This window comes from Pleurodeles waltl, chromosome 9 (genome assembly GCF_031143425.1).
Source record: "Pleurodeles waltl isolate 20211129_DDA chromosome 9, aPleWal1.hap1.20221129, whole genome shotgun sequence".
Taxonomy (NCBI): Eukaryota; Metazoa; Chordata; class Amphibia; order Caudata; family Salamandridae; genus Pleurodeles; species Pleurodeles waltl.
In genome coordinates this window covers 1,174,297,197-1,174,315,081 of record NC_090448.1, presented here as the reverse complement: position 1 = coordinate 1,174,315,081, position 17,885 = coordinate 1,174,297,197, and the positions used below count along the sequence as shown (strand labels likewise).

Sequence of the window (17,885 nt, the reverse complement as noted above, 5' to 3'; positions counted from 1 at the left end):
GTGTATGGAGTGGAGAACCGACACTAGACGCCTAATATTTTGTGCAGTGCTGCGTTTTGGGATGAAACCGGACTGATCCTGGCGGATTAATGATGGCATATGTGGTAAAAGTCAGTTCGCCAATATCCGGCTCAATATTTTATAGTCTATATTAAGCATGGACAATGAGCGATAGGAGCGGACATCGGATGGAGGCCTGTCAGGTTTTAATAAAGGGATCATGATGGCTTCATTTTGTAGATTGAGGCAGGTCATTACTGTTCCATACTTCCGTGTATACTGCGCAGAGGAGTGGGGCTATCAGGTCCTGGTATAGAAGAAGGTTGAACTCGAGTGGGAGTCCGTCGGATCCAGGGACTTTGCCCTTGGCCATGCCTTGTATCACCGTTTTGATTTCTGCAGTTGTAATTGGGGCTGCTAAGACTGCGTTCGCCTCCTCTCCAAGTTTGGGGAGGGCGAGATCTTCCAAATCTTGTAGTTGGAGACTAGTTAGTGTCTCGGGGGGGGTGCATATAATGTTGGATAGTAGTTAACAAAACTTGTATTAATTTATTTTTGACTGTAAACATTGGTGCCTGGGGTGTCTTCAATTTCCACTATAATAGTTTGTTGTTTGGGTGGGTTAGCCAGCCATGCAAGTAAGGCTCTTGCTTTATCCCCCTCTGAATGTTGCCTGACTAGATTTTGTTTATAGTCATGTCGCGATAATCTAATGTTCACCTCCGCAATTTTCTTTTTGGTGTCTTTCAACAGGGGCGCTAGCTCAGGCTGTGTGGGGTGTCTACACTTGAGGTGCCTGAGGGAGTCCTCCAATCTAAGCAGCTCATTTTCCATTGATTTCCGGACCCCTATGTTCTCGCTAATACAGGTGCCCCTCACAACCGTCTTGAATGCTTCCCATTCAATGGATCTGGAGGATGCTGTCTGCGTGTTTTGTTTAAAGAACTCTACTATGGTTGTATGTAAGAGGTGTTTGAGTGCTTCTTCTTCGAGTATTTCTGCTCTCAGGTGCCATGTTGGTATCAACATCAACAGGGGGTTATGATCAGAGATTGTACTGCTCAGATATTCGATATAAACTACTTCATTTTGAAGCTAAAAAAGTGTCCAGCCTGACATGCAGATCATGTACTGCAGAGTAATATGAATAATCCAGAGTTTTTGGATTGAGCGGCCTCCAGCTATCTCTTAATTGCCGGTGTTTCTGCCAGTCTGAGAAAGATTTGGCGGTTTTTAGTGTTGGGGAGTGTGTGAGGGGAGGGTGCGATCTGTCCAAGTCAATATTGGCTTTGTAGTTAAAATCTCCTCCAGTCAAGTTAGGGCCCGTCAAGTGAGAGCCTATTTCCAGAGACAATTTATCAAGGAATTTCCCCTGTTCCTGATTGGGTGCGTATATCCCGCTTAGTGTTATTTCTCTTCCCTCTAGCCTCCCGGATACCACTACGAATCTGCCATCTTTGTCTATAGTCTTATGTAGGACCTGAAAGGGCACCCCTGGGCGAATCCAGATCAGAACCCCCTTTGCAAACGCTGAATAACTAGTGGCAATTATTTGGCCTCTCCATCTTTTCTTAAGGGCGTTAACTTCCTGTTCCACCAGGTGGGTCTCTTGTAATAAAGCTATGTGTATTCCCCTGCGTTTGAAATAATTGTACACTTTATATCATTTGGATATGTTGTTAAGGCCTCTTATGTCCCAGGTTATTATTTTATACGTTTTAGTCCCTATTTTGGTTACTTAGCTTGTGGTGGGGCGCGTTTTATTGCTTGAACTGCCAGCTACATTAGTGATAAGTGCATAACTAACTCCCTGTAGTAACTTGAAAGATTCAATTCCCAACTCCCACTCCTCAGGACCGGTGATTGGAACTTTCCCCGTCCAAACCATTTTAACTTGTCTTAAAGTCTTATAGGTGGGTGGCGTGCCAGTGACCGAGAGCCTACACTCCAGGTCGGTTCCAGGGCCCAGCGTGGTTAAAGTAAGCTGCCCAATTAGCTATTACACATGCCGAACATAGTGTGGATCCACCGGGCCATCTACTTCTAGTTAGCTAGCTCATGCAGGTTGGTTCGCCATATCTTTCTTTTAATGCCAGTTCTGATGGTGGAGGATCAGATAACTTCTTCTGAGGTTCTCGGAGTCACTTTTGGTAGGCTGGTGAGGGTGTCGCACGATGAGATCGATGACCCTCCACAGCTCGAGTTGCGATCTGAGGTGTGACCAGAGCTTTGTGATGGGAGGAAGAGGCCTCCGCTCAGTGCCGCAGCTGCATCTAATGCCTCACGCATTTCCTGAAGTGCTTGGTGTCTCGGGGGAGCAATCTCTGTTTCGTTTGGAGGGTCTGCTGCGTTTCTTGGAAGTTGTATTATGCGTCTCTCCTCGGGGGCCTGGAGTTATGATGTTCTTGTCTTTCAGCCATTCCTCAACTACTTGTTTTGGGGAGGTAAAAAAATGTGACTTCCCTTCATATTCCACTCTAAGTTTGGCTGGGAAAAGCATGGCATATTTGATTTCATTTTCGCTGAGGGTACGTTTGGGGTTATTGAAAGAGGCCCTCTGTGCCTGTGTGCTTTTGGTGAAGTCCGGAAAGAGCATAACCCGCTGGTTATCTAACATGATTTCGCCTTTCAAGCGTGATTGTGCCAGAATGTAATCTCTGTCCTTGAAATGCAGGAGTTTTGCCACTATTTGGCGAGCTCTTGCTCCAGGGGGAGGAGATCTGCCGGGTACCCTATTAGCTCTTTCTATGGCAAAAAACGAGGATAAACCTTCAGGAGGAATTGTGACTTTGATCCAGTTTTCTAAGAAGGATTCCATGTTTGCTGCCGCCGTTTCTGTTCCTTCTGGAATGCCAATTAATCTTAAGTTACTCTTTCGCACTTTTCAGCATCTTCCGCTCTTGTTTCTAGGGCCTTTATACGAGAGGTGTAATGTCCAGGATTTCTTTGGTGGCTGATTTGAGTCGAGGAAACAAGCTCAAGCACCTTTTCATTTGTTCCCACTCTCTCTGTGAGTTTGCGATGGTCGTTGCATAGCAGGAAGAGGTCGACCGATAGGTTGTCTATTTTCTGTTTGAGTGCTTTTTTAGATTCTCTGATGGCCAGAAGCACTGTGTCAAGGGTTGTTTCCTGTTGGGTCGTGCTGTCCTGAGAGTTTGTTTTATGGGACTGATCTGAGATCTGGGTGCCGGAGGGGTTCTCCGGGCCTTGGCCCTCTTGTCTTTTGGGCTTGCCCATCCTCAAGGGCAGGTGCTTGTTCACTAGTGTAGGTGTTCTCGGTCAGTAATGGCCTGGACTTAGTACACCAACTATGCTGACAGTCTTTCTAGCTACTTCGGAGACTCTTTGTTAAATAACAGTGGTGGGAGAACTAGTTCTTTATAGTTGCATTCAGCACTTTACTCCTCCAGCACTTGCCACGCCCAAGCGTAGTGTTCAGCGCCTCTAAGCGTTGTGGGATCGAATGTAGAGTGTTCCCCTGTTACTCGTTCCCTCAGTCGTGGGGGTCCGTGAATGTCAGCTGGTCCCCCCCCCCCCCTTTCGTGACTGTATCCAGTGTGTCTGTAGGCGTGCAGGGCGCTTAATATGGGATCAGACTTGTGTTACTCCTGCCGCCCACACCTGGGTTCGGGTGCGCAGGCCTTACTTCTCGTGCTCTCTTGTGGCTCTCCCCTTCTTCCGTGTTCTCGCCTCCGTACCTTGCAAGATGTGAGAGTAGGGGGCTCCCTTAGTATCGTCAGGCCGCCTGGCAGGATCCGCTCACGCCTGCCGCCCACACCTCCGGGGTAGTTGGTCTGTAGTTTCCCCTTCTAGAGTTCTTTTGGATTGCAGCTCAGGGGGCCCTCATCGTAATGGTGCTGGGGTCGGGTGCGCAAGCCATGCTTCTTGCACTCTCACTGTTGTTGCTACCCCCTTCTTCCGTGCCCTCGCCTCCGTACGTTGCACGATGTGGGAGTATAGGCTCCCTTAGTATCAACAGGCCACCTGGTGGGGTCCGCTCACGCTCCGGTTCCCTCTGACAGTCTGGGTCCCAGTCCTGGGCGAGCCGTGCCGGCGCGTCCCCTTCCAGCCTCCTCCGTATGGTCTGGCCTCCTCTCCAAACTCTGCGGAAGCGCAGGGGTGTAGCTGGGACGGTCCAGGGGCGCGGGCCGGTCCCCCCCGTTCTAGGCAGGCTTTCAGTTCCTTTCCCATAAGTCCGGGGTCCAGCCGACCCGAGGCCCTGAGGCGGCCGCCATTTTGGTTCCTCGTGGTCCGTGCTATTTTCTCTGCAGTCTCTGTACCTCGTGCCTTGGCATTTTCGTCTGGTTTGTCGGACGGGTTTCCGCTTGCTGGATTGTGTTTTGCCGTATTCTTAAGGGGCTTGGAAACGCTAGTATTACAGCTGGGCCCCGTTCGCGGCCCCGGAGCTCCATACTAAGCGTGCAGCTTCATCGGCTGCAGGCCACGCCCCCTATGTGTATATATATATATATATATATATATATATATATATATATATATATATATATATATATATATATATATGTGTGTGTGTATATATGTATATGTGTATTTATGTGTGTATATATATATATACATATATATATATAGATACACACCCTGTTTTTCAAAATCTAGGAAGCTCGCCGTTTGTACTTTCGATATGAAGACAGCTGTTTGATATTAGAAAGAAAGAGAACAAAAAAATCAGACCATAGTGTCACTTTTTTATGCAGTAAGAAATGTAAGTACTACAGAACATGAACAGTCTGTTAGGTGAATTACTGATTGCATAAAGTTGAGAAACCAAAAAGCAAACATAAGTGTTATTCTACAATGAATGGTGAAACAGCTGCTTTGTTAATGTTGTACTTGTTGAGCTTTTTCTAGATCCACATGATTTGCATTAGTCCATCATCTAGTGGTTGTTCCTGGAAATAACATGAATGAGAATTTGTCTTTCTTTTTTTTTTTTTTTGCTGTCAGCCATAGGCATCGTTTTGCTTTGAGAGTATGTCTACGGTTCGCAAATGCATCTTTGTTTTTGTTTTTCCACAGTTAGGTCCGAGAAGCCACAAACATAGCTGTATAGACTGAGATGTGATTTGACGTATTAGGTCAGAACTCAGAAACAGGAGAAAAGATCCAGTTCAACAGAGATGACACTTAAGACAGCCCAGAGTAGATAGAGGACGTTTACATCTCCAGGAGACATGGAAAATACTAGTTAAAAATTTTGCCCGAAGTGTCACTGAAAGAATTCACTAATGGATAGTAACACAATAGTTAACGTCTGCCTGTCAAAGGACCATGAAGTCCGTGATCTTTAAGGCATGTGTTTGCTTTGAGCCAGAAACGTTGAAATGCAGAGAAAATATATTGGGCACACTAGAATAAGGAACAGTTAAAACAGAAGAGTCTAGGTGAATATAGCTTGTCTGTTGAAGAGACTTTGGAGTGTACAAAGGAGACACATCCATGAGCCGGACTTCGAGGACACACCTCTAGTTGACATGAAGGCAACTGAAACGCTACCTAAATAAAAATTTTAACACTGAAAAATCTATGATTGCATCATGATTTGAAGTATCTGGAGCTGAAAGGGGACGGTTCCAATACAAAACCAATGTCTTCAATGTTGAAAATACGGTCAGTGAACAAAAACAATAGACACTCCATAAACAGATCAGATACAAAGATACTGATGTGCTACAGAAACCCAAACCACCAGGCTCGTGTCTGGCACTTAGGTCTAAAATGGGAGCATTTCAAGAAATTGGACACTATAAAGGCTTCCTTTAAGATTACAATTAACACTTCATAAACTGCCAAGCGAGACAAACATTTTGCCGCACTTGGTCTACAAAAGCGTTGGTGGGTTTTCAAGGAGCCAGATTTTGGTTAAAACAAAAAAATAAAAAAAGTTACTCATAGCATAAATGCATAGACATTATGCTATACCGCACACACATTAGGACACATGCAGAACCGGTTTCTATGCTAGTCAGGAGATATAAAATCAGTACTTAATATAGCTGCTACTGGACTCTCACTAGATAGACTGCAAAATGCTTGATGCTGTGATTCAGCAAATAGAGAGGACTGCAGACAATCTAATCCAAGATTGAAAATTTAAACGTTCTCCTTGAAAAATACGGTCATCAACAATATATGAAGCTGAGACATCAGTCCACCAGCTTTCCAAATAATTTTAAAATCAGTTTTAAGAGATGAGTATCAAAACAGCTAGCCAGGTTGTCTGTGTTCAGGCCATTGGGGGTATCCAACTTCTACATGAATCAAATTACTCAGCTTCCTGATTTTTGCAGATGCTATACACATCAGTAGACTGAACACTACACAGTAGTAGTCAGTGGAGCTGTAATGTCTTATTTGCAGACTACAAAGGAAATTAGAAAGACTCCGAATTTCTTATTGTGGCACATGCCCCATAGGCAAGGGACAGCCAGTACCCATGGCTTTCATAGCCAGAAGCTGCGTGCATGTATTGTGCCAGCCTAACCAACAGGTAGTGGAACTTGCACAGGGTTCAGAAGCGAGGATTCAGTTAACTAATTGGAGAAGCCGCTGGTTTTGTAAGGTTTTTTTTTTTTTTTTTAATGGCATCACAACATAGTTTTCTTTAAAGAGGTGCGTCTTGAGCTCTTTACTAAATTGGAGGGATGTTGTTGAAGATCTTTGGTGCACAGGCTGAAAGGCCTATTGCCTTATTGTTCCTTAGTTACATATCTTTGACTGCAGGCTTGTGATCTCCTGGCTTCAGAAAGTATGACAGCCACTAGAAATGGTGAGCCTGTCCGCCATATGGCCAAGGGTGGGGGGTGGTGGCGTGGCCATGGTGACTTAGTAAATAATGCATCTGGTTTTGAAGATGGTGCTAGACGGCAATGGGAGCAAGTGGAGTTCCATCAGTATAGGGGTAATTGTGACCATATTTCTTGAGCCCTCAATAAGATGTGCTGAAATGTGTTGGGAGGATGGGGAGCACCATGATGTTTGGCAAGTCATGTAGCAGGTTATTTTCACCAACAATTGTATGAGGGCTTGAACAGCATTTCTGAAGTCGTTTTCTGTCTTGAATGGTTTCTCTTTACTATACAGCAGTTACCTGGCTGTCTTTGTTTGCTTGTCAATGTATTCCTTGAGCCAAGCTTGAACTTTGTGTGAAACACTGGATCTCTGGAACAGAGGAGAGACTCAAGTAGTTGTGCTTCGTCCGCATATTGGTGTCTTTTGATTTTGATGCTGTTATTGGTGAGAAGCCGCCCCATAGGGCTTCACTTAGATTTTGAAAATGAGAACTGACTTTATGGAACGCTGTGAGTTTCTGCAAGTGAAAGGGATCTTCTGTGACTTGGAGGTGCCCATGTGAACAACCTGGATTCAGTTGCAAAGGTAGGAGGAGAATCTGTGCAGGCCTTTGCCAGTGAGTCTCATTCGAGACTTCTGGGTGTGAATGAGGGTGGCTTGGTCAATGGTGTCTTAAGGCAACTGAGAGGTCCAGCAGTATTAGGAAACAGGAGGACATCTTCCTTTGTGAGAGGAGAGCATCTACAGTTTGTAAAGTGGCTCAGTCTCTGCTACAACATGATCTAAAGCCAACTTGGTAGCCATGCAGTAGATAGTTGGTGTTTATGCCGTCATGGAGTTGAGTTTAGACTGCTTTTTCAATAATTTTGTCAATAAAGGGTAGGTGATTGGTAGATCAATAGTTAGCGACATCATAGCGTGGCAGCGTAGCTATCTTTAGGAGTGGGAGGATTTGGCCTGTCTAGAGCGCTTCAGGGAAGATGAATTGAGGGAGTGAGGCATTGACAGTGATAAGTAGCATTAGTCGCTTCTCAAGAGGTAGCTTTAAAGATGGTCAAGGGTTAGAAATACCTCATAGGAGGTGGCTTAGAGGTACGAGTATGTAGTCAAGATCTGCGAGTGAATATAGGTTTAGTTTTTTTTAATTTAATTAAAGAGGTTAATGACAATTGGCTGTGGGATGCAAGATAGGAGGGTCTGGCACTGCATTGAGGTAGAGCTTGTTGGCTGAAAAGTTGTGCTTCTTTTGTCAGCTTCATTAGTGGTATAGTACTTTGGTTGATGTAATGAGATGGCTACGTGTTGCTCAGAGGAACTTCAATTTGCAAATTAAATGTTTTTCACTGAGGCCTTTAAAGTACCAGAGTACTGAAGATTTTTGACTTTCACTTCTGTGCTTTAGTTAGAGCTTTGGTGTTCACATGACTTTCCAGAAATGTTGAAGGGTTATTGCTGTCCACGTCATAGTTGGTAGGGTGAGGAAAGAGTTTGAGCTTTAAGTTGTTTGACATGTCTTTGAAGGATCTAAAGATTATGTATTCTAATTCAAATTGACCTTTTTACTGATTAGGGAGATTGAGATGGTGTTAAGGTTGAAGTAGGTGTTCATTATTTTTATTTCCCCGAGCTTGCATTGTCTGGGAGGCTGAAAACACCCAGAAAATTGGCATGAGCCCATTGAATGGATTAGGTGTTTAGCTGATTTTGCTTTCACCTGAGGTAATGTACTGCTTCACAATTGGAGCAAAGCATATGAATCTTAAAAAGAGTTTCACAACTCATAAGAAACTAGCTACTACCCTGCTAGATCCATATGCTCCCCACCACCTCTCTAGTAAATGGTGGACGGATCAATTCTAAATATAGACACAAAATGACAGAAAATATAAATAAACACATTCCATTTTGACATAGAAAAAAAATAATCTGAAGGTGGAAGCAGAGCACTGGGCAGTGGTGCCTTACACTCAGTAAAACAGACTCTACCTGTGGTCAATGGCACAAGGGAAAGGTTATTCACGCATTCATTATAGTTCAGGACTCAACCACATGGCGACAGAAAATAATGTGAATCTAGAAAATTTTCAGGCAGCATAACTATTGTGCAGTTTCTTCCATTGGCTTTTATGTGCAAGGTGCAACCGTGTGTTCTGTACAGATCTTCTGGTGTTACTGTTTGAACCTGGGCGAAAGGACTGATTCTCATGTAGTTAAGGCATCCTCAGAAATGATGAGTTTGCAATATCCTACCTTGGAGTTCTTGTACTGCTTTGGAATCTGTTATATAATCTGTAAAAGTTGTAGCAGGTGAGTCTAGCGACTAGATGTATACAAAAGATATACGTTCAAAAGGTGTGAGTATAGGAAAGATGTCCTACATAGAACTAGGAGGAGGTAAGTAACTTTTCTTTTCTGTTCAAACTTGCACTGTATTTGAACATAAGTGTGCTGAGCCATCGCTCATTAATAGTGTCTAAAGTAATGGACTTTAATGCTTGTAACATTTGTGCACGGTCCGTTTTTGCTAATGTGTTGATTGTGCTTGTGTGTTTCAGGACAAAATATCATAAATTAAAATACGGCACCGAGCTGAATCAAGGTGACATGAGAATGCCAACATTTGAATCGGGTAATTGTTTGCAGAGTTCAACCGATAAGTCGTGGCTGTCTTTTTCGTTATTTTTGTATTTGTTTTCTAAAAGTGTAAAATGTGTTATTTAGGGACTGTTTAGACATCTTCAGGTTTCTGAGGGATATGAATCTAGTTATGCTTTGTACTCCTGTTTTGTGAAATTAATAATTTTGTTCTATTTAAGTGCTGCCAATAATGTTTGACCAGTGATAAGTAGATGTTGGGTAACCATTTGATACTACTTGAATTCAAACTTCAAAATTAAAAATGTCATTGATTTTACTGTATAAGCGAAAATGGAAAGCAGGTCAGCAAACTGCTACTGTTTTAGTCTAATGACTAAATCCTTTTTAGCAACCTTTCAATGTGAAAGACATTGAGGCAATGGATAGGAGGTAATTTTAACAGAGATGGCTTCTGGCAAATTAATGTGGTGGGGCGAATATTTTGACCAACTGACAGGCACTGATAGAAGTCAGTAGTGCCTTTATGCTCACTGCCAAAGCTCCCAATTGTGATCCACGATTGACAGCTGTGCATTTGAGGCGGAAGGCAGTGCGAGTTTCTCAAAGTGCCTGTCAGTGAGTCCATTTATAAACAAAAACAAAATGTACTAGCCCACTTCCTCCGTGTTCTACTGTGTCCCGGCAGTCCATGGCTCCTAGCGCATGCTTGCAGAGTCAACTCACATAACCAAGGCAGACACAGCGCTCATGCTGTTATTAAGACTAATCGGCATGAGAGAAACTCCAGGATTGGTTGGAACGGGCTGGCTTGATGGGCTGTGCCTGCTCTCCACCCAGCTGTCTAGCACAGCTTGGGTTGGAGAGATTTGAAGTGTGCATGTCAGGCTGGCCATTGCAAGACAGCCAGAGTGACATGCACCACTCTTCCCTGTTGGCACTCAGCAGCAATGGCCCGCTTCATACTCTGGTCGGCTGTCAGCATGAAAAATAAACTGGTGGTAAATTAATTTTATTACCGTTTTATTTTTCACATTTGCTGAGCTTGCAGCAGGAGGTGTGGGACGCACCTTCCCTACCGATGGAGGAACGGCTGCTGAATTTTACGTATGACCAAAGTTCCCAAGTCTGGTCTTTCTAATCCTCATACTCTTCCCTGCCAGGAGAAGTAAACAGTCAGATTGCTGTATAAGGTATTTGCCGTTGTTTTGTCCTACTCATTGCGATTTTCTTTTTTGATTAATTGTATACTTGATTAATTTATAATATAAGTATGAATTCAAAGTCTAGAAGCAACAATTCTACTTGTAAGATTAGTTCAGCGATCTGTTTGCCTTCACTGGCTCTGAGAAGAATGTTCTAAACTGCTGTTAAAAAAACTGGCAAGGCGTCAGCCTGAAAAGTAATGGTGTTTTTGCAGCTTCATGGATGCCTAATTCATGTTTCAAAATAATTCTGTGAGGATATGGGTTGTATTTTATGGTGTGTTTGTGCGACCTCACTGTGTAGTGCGCTTACCAAACCGTCTTAGGACCCTTAGGCTTTGTTTGTCAAACATTCAGCTCAAACTAGGGTAGCTGTGGTGTTGAGCAGCAAATCTCTCACAAAGGAACGAAACCATTTAAACAGCACCAAAACAATTGAAGTAATTGACACTACCCCCATGAAATCGATCACCAATTTATAAAATTAGACTGTTTTTATGTTTTTTTTTTTTTAGCTCTCTAATGGAAAAAGATTAACCAGAAGTTCTGTAGATATAGTATTTACAATGTATGGTGAATTCACCAAACCATTTAGCTAGTCTAGCTGCTATGTAGTCACTTAGAATCACTTTAGGTGACCAACTTCTTTACGGAGCTAGTCCGGGGGACCAGTATGATCCTCGGAAACAGATACTTCAGAAGGAGAAGCAGGCTTCGTTCAGTTAAGGGCACCTCTATATTTTGCAGGGCTTTCCTATGGGGGTAACTATAACTCCACACCCTTACCATGCACAGCTAATTACTTAACATTGATCATTGATGACACCTTCTATGACATCATTGATATCACTTTCCAATCAAATTATTGATGAAAAAACTATGCTTAGTGGGGGTGCGAGTTTATAGTTACCTCAGGGCGCAAGTTATAGTTACTTGAGTTAACCAAAACTATAACTGCGGAATTCCTCTGGTTTTGTGTGGGTAAATTCAGAACCTAACTATAACGTCCTTTTTTTAATTTATATTTATATTCGTATGTATATATATATATATGTATATAACTGTGGCCATAGAAGCACATGCTCTGCATACTCCTACCATCTAGTGCTGGGACTGTCGTAACTTATTTTTGATAAAATCTTTTGAGTCACAAGGTCTCAGTGACTCCTCAGGGATGTGGAATATTGTTTGGGGTAAAGAGCAACAAGTTTTTATGTTTGTTTTGTCCTTGGTACAAACAGGCCCAACCGCCTGCAGCACAAGCCCTTTGGCAACCAGTTTACAGAGAATGGAACTGTCTGCAGGAGAGGTAATGTGTCCATATGTTAATGCTATTCACACTTGTGTTTATGGTTCATTAAGGAAAATCTTTCATTATTAGGGTGAGCGCTGTAAATAAACATTTTAAGGTCACACTGCACTACTGACAGTGGTTCCAGTGGGGGAAGAAAAAACAGGTACACACATTTGAATAGCTTTAACATTATGAGGCTAAGTATAATGCTCCCAGAATGCTCTCTGATTAGAGGCACATGTTTGCAGAAGCTTGTAAGCAAGAGTGATGATTATTTGCTTTCAAAATAAAATGTTCAGAAAAAATGCAAGTAGGAAATGAATGTTTCCCTACTATGAAATTTTAGGTGCTATTTCCTTGAAGCGTCATTTAATAAAATGTGTTGATGCATGCTAGTGTTTCCAAAAAATATTCCTAATGGAAAATCAGTGTAATCATTTTCAACAATATTATGGGAAGCATGAAAACAAACAAGCACTGGCAAAGCCAACTGATCAAACATTTGTTGTGAGTCTTTTGGTTTTGTCAATGCATGTCTTGTTTGGTTGTGGCTTTTGTAACACTTTATCATTGTGGGAGCTGGCAGGTCCTCACCATTGTAACAAACACTAGCAAAAAAATGTTTTCGGTCTCAAAAAGCACTCATTGCCACCAGTGGCGTAAAAAAGGCCCCGCAGCCCCCCTCAATTGGGCTCCCCACAGCACCTACAGAGAGTGAGTCTGAACGGTGGGGGCCCTCTATGTTCATTACAGGGTAGCCCACTCCAGTTTCATTACACCACTGATTGCTACAGTAATTCCTGGTACTGAGCAAAACTACTTTGTGTGCCAATATGCTCCCTGTAGAAGAGCAGAATGTGATCACTCTCAGTAAAGCCAGGCAATAGATAGAGAGAGAAATAGAAGTTCAATAAAAACAAAATATCTTTGTTAATGCCAGACCTAATTAGGGACTCAGTTCTTAAAGAAAGTCACAAAAGTGCACCCATGGTATGTCTTTGAATTAGTGGTGTTTATGAATTCACGAGAACAAACAGAAGCAGACTAGGAAATATTACTCCTAGAAAGATATTTGTGAACTGTATTTTAGCTCAAGCAAATATGCATGTTTAGATTTGCTCATGTGAAAATCTATTGAGAGTTTACAAGTTCACTTTCCCTCCAACCACTTTTTTCCCAACCCCCGAAAGAACTTCTACTTCTGTCACTGCTATTGTCAGGAGTAAATTTCCAACCTTTCTCATTATGAGAAAAGATTAGAGAAGAAATGTGAAAAACCTTCAGCATCATCAAGGAACACACCAAGTCCTGCTCTGCCAACCCCGCCACACTCGCAAGACCTCTGCGACTCCCTCAACACCTTTTTTCACCACAAGATCACAGACATCCATGGCAGCTTCGCACCGCCGTCCCCCACCACTGCCAACACCGACCCCAACGCACCCATCCACACCAATGACGAGGAAGCCACTAAGACCATGAGCACCATCCACTCCGGTTCTCCCGCCGACCCCTGCCCCCTCACCATGTCTTCAATAAAGCCAGCCAAATCATCGCTCCCCAGCTCCGGACCATCATCAACAGCTCCTTCGAGACCACCATCTTCCCAGAGAGCTGGAAACATGCCTAAGTCAACGCCCTGCTCAAAAAGCCCAAAGCTGACCCTGAAGACCTAAAAAACTACTGGACGATCTCCCTACTCCCCTTTCCTGCGAAAGTCATCGAGAAGATAGTCAACAGCCAACTATTTCGCTTCCTAGAGGACAACAGCCTACTAAACATCTCCCAGTCCGGCTTCTGCAAGAACCACAGCACAGAGACCGCCCTTATCGCTGCCACCGACGACATCAGGAGCAGGCTCGACAAAGGGGAAACTGGTGCCCTCATCCTTCTCAACCTCTCCGCAGCCTTCGACATCGTCTGTCACCACACACTTTGCACATGCCTTCACAACGCTGGAATCCGCCACAAAGCCCTGGACTGGCTCACATCCTTCCTCTCTTGCAGAACCCAAAGAGTCCACCTCCCCCCGTTCCTGGCAAAAGCCACCAAGGTCATCTGCGGTGTCCCCCGGGATCCTCACTCAGCCCCACCCTCTTCAAGGTCTCCATGGCACCGCTTGCAAACATCGTCCGATCCCACGGCCTCAACATCATCTCCTACGCGGACGACACTCAGTTGATCCTCTCTCTCACGAAAGACCACGCAACCGCCAAGACCAACCTCCACACCGGACTTCACGCCTTCTACAACTGGATGGAGGCAAGCCACCTCAAACTGAACTCGGAGAAGACCGAGACCATCATATTCGGCTCCAACAAATCAGCATGGGATGACTCCTGGTGGCCTGCCACTCTGTGAGCCTCCCCAACTCCCACCACCCACGCACTCAAGCTCGGCTTCATACTGGACTCATCGCTCACTATGACCCAGCAAGTCAAAGCCATCTCCTCCTCATGTTTTAACCCCCTTTGCATGCTTTGCAAGACCTTCAGGTGGATCCCCATTGAAACCTCTTTACGCAGGAACAACAGCCAAGCTTCAGAGAAAGCTTCAGAGAAAGCTTCAGAGAAAATTTCAGCGAATCCACAACGCCTCTGCACGACTCATCCTCAACCTCACACGCCGCAAACACATCTCAGCCCACCTCAGAGGCCTCCACTGACTCCCTGTCGTCAACAAAAGGATCATCTTTAAACTACTAACCCACGCTCACAAAGCTCTCCATGATGCCAGACCTGCCTACCTCAACAAGCGTCTCAACTTCCACACCAGACACGTCAGTTCCTCTCCGCCAACCTCGCCACCGTCCCTCACGTCCAGCGTACCACAGTCAGCGGCAGATCCTTCTCCCACCTTGGCGTCAAAACCTGGAACTCCCTCCCCCTCAACCTACGTGTGACCCAGGACCTCCTGACCTTCAGGAAAAGGCCTCAAGACCTGGCTCTTTGAGAAGTAGCACCTCGCCCGTACCTTGAGACCCTACCGGGTGAGTAGCGCGCTTAACAAATTACTGTTTGATTGCTTGATTGATGAAAGTTAGTAGGTTTGCCTTCCTGCCCTGCAACTATTGCTTGCTGCTCCCTCCAACCCCAATATGTAGATCTGTGGTGTGTGGCAAAATAAAGAAATTGCTATAGTAGGAATTGAAATTGCAAGTATTCAGGCTCTACTCTAGTAATAGCCCTGGCATAACCCGAGGGACTATTATCAGAGATCTTACCTAATGAGATTGCTGCCATAATTTGTCGCCTCACTACATGGCACCAAAGGGATAAGTAGATTAATTTACAGGACAAGTAGATTTAAGAAGCAACCTGTCCCATAGACAAGTAGATATGTTATTAAATTCTACACCCCTGCCTCCTATAGTAATGAACGTGCACACAGACTCCATTGTTACATTCTTTTTGTCTACTATCTGGTTCAAACGTATACCAGTGGTGCTCCTGTTCTTGATGCATTTAACACTGAACATTGTAGTCTTGGGGTCCGTTGCTTACCTTCTCAATGCTTAGAGTCCCAATGCTCAATCCATTTCTCCAATATTGGATCTTTTATAGATTCACATGCTTGAATATTCCCAGTCGTTGAAGTGGGAGTCCCACGGTACGTTAATAAAGCAGTGTGTGTGTGTGTGTGTATATATATGTATGTATGTATGTATGTATGTTCGGTGGCATGTGTAGCTGCAGATACACATGCTGTGCATTATCCTACCATCTAGTGTTGAGCTCGGAGTGTTACAAGTTGTTTTTCTTCGAGGAAGTCTTTTCGAGTCACGAGACAGAGTGACTCCTCCCTTTCGGATCCATTGCGCCTGGGCGTCGACTCCATCTTAGATTGTTTTCTTTCCGCCATCGGGTTCAGACGTGTTCCTCTTCGCTCCGTATTTCGAATCGGGAAAGTTAGCTAAATTATCGAAAATTCAACCGTATTGTTATCGTTCGGTACCGGGTTAGTTTAGTGTGTCGGCACCGACATCAAGAGTGCTCCGGAGGCCCTTCGGGGCTTCTGTTCTTCACCGAGGCCTGGTCGGCCTGACCACACCCGTCGTCCCAGACTAATGGACCGGACCCCATTCCGCTTCTGTCCTAAGTGTCATTCGAGGTATCCTTATACAGACCAGCACCGGGTCTGTAATCTGTGTTTATCACCTGAACACAGGGAGGATACTTGCGAGGCTTGTCTAGCGTTTCGATAGAAAAAGACCTTGAGAGATCGACGTGCAAGAAGACTGCAAATGGCGTTGACACCGAAAGAGCAACTCGACGTCGGAGAGGAGGAAAGCATCTCCATCCAGTGGACAGACTCTGATGAATCCGAAAGTGAACGACCCTCGACGGTGCAGCGAACAATGAGTAAACCTGCCCCGTCCAAAACTCACACAAAGACATTTAAGGCCATGGGGACGCCACCGCCAGCATGCCATGGCTTAACCCACCGAAAAGAAGGTGACCAAAGATCAGCACCGAAAAAGGCCAGAGACTTGCTGAAGACTTCCGACTCCGGTTGAGATTCCAGCACCGAACGATCTCGACACCTAGAAATCGATACACCCAAACTGAGAAAAATATCTTCGGAACCGAAAAAGACTATATCTGAAACCTCGGTACCGAAAAAAGCGGCTTTGGAGCCGAAAAGAAGCTCTTATACAGAAGAGCAAGGACTTTCCAGCCAAATGAAGGAAAGACATAGATTTGAGCAGGAATTAAGTATGGAAGAACCGGACCATACACAAAGGAGGTTACATATCCAGAAAGAGACTGGAAAAATACAAACTTTACCTCCACTCAAATATAAAAGGAAACTTGCATTTTAGGAGACAGAAATGCAACCTAAGGCAAAGGTGGTTAGAGAGAAATCCCCACCACCAAGGGTATCACCACAACCGTCCCCACCGCACTCACCACAACTGTCACCAGTGGGAACAACTACAATGCAGTCACCCACACATACTGGGATGACACAGGATGATGCTGATGCATGGGACTTATATGATGCACCAGTATCGGATAACAGTCCGGATTGTTATCCAACAAAGCCATCACCTCCAGAAGACAGTACTGCATATATGCAGGTACTATCCAGAGCAGCTACGTTCCACAACTTAGCAATGCACCCACAGCCAGTGGAGGATGATTTCCTGTTTAACACCTTGGCATCCACCCACGCTTCCTATCAGAGTCTGCCAATGCTCCCGGGCATGCTCAAGCATGCGAAACAGGTTTTCCAGGAGCCTGTAAAGGGAAGGGCTATCATGCCGAGAGTTGAGAAGAAATACAAACCTCCCCCAACAGATCCGGTTGTTCATAACACAACAACTTACACCGGACTCAGTGGTTGTAGGAGCTTCAAGGAAGAGAGCAAACTCTCAATCGTCAGGAGACGCTCTACTGCCTGGCAAAGAAAGCAGAAAGTTTGACGCAGCGGATTGCAAATTCGCAAACCCTACTTGCTCGCTACGACAGGGCACACTTGGACGAGATGCAACACATCATAAAGCACTTGCCCAAGGAACACCAGAAACATGCCCAACAGGTTGTGGAAGAAGGACAGGCCATATCTAAAAGCCAGATAAGGTCCGCACTCGACTCGGCAGATACGGCAGCACGAACAGTCAACACAGCAGTAACCATTCGCAGGCATGCATGGTTAAGAAGTTCTGGATTCAAGCCAGAGATTCAACAAGTGGTGTTGAACATGCCATTTAATCAACAAACAGTTGTTTGGGCCGGAAGCTGACACTGCAATTGAGAAGTTAAAAAAAGACACGGACACAGCCAAAGCCATGGGAGCGCTCTATTCCCCACAGGTCAGAGGCACCTTTTGGAAACCACAATTTAGAGGGGGTTTTCGGCAACAAACATCAGAGCCTTCCACCTCTCAAACCAGACCCACCTATCAGGCACAATACCAAAGGGGAGGGTTTCATGGTTCCTATAGAGGACAATTCCCAAGAGGAAGGGGAAAGTTCCAAG

General features: G+C 44.6%; 1 protein-coding gene across 2 annotated transcripts in view; it reads left to right on the top strand.

The window, feature by feature from the left end:
• STRN3 (striatin 3) overlaps positions 1-17,885 on the top strand; it is an 839,725-nt gene that overhangs the window by 146,926 nt on the left and 674,914 nt on the right. For both annotated transcript variants that reach the window (XM_069209060.1, XM_069209059.1), the window contains exon 3: positions 9,366-9,439. In XM_069209060.1, coding sequence (XP_069065161.1) covers positions 9,366-9,439 — 74 coding nt within the window. The remainder of the gene's footprint in view (positions 1-9,365; positions 9,440-17,885) is intronic.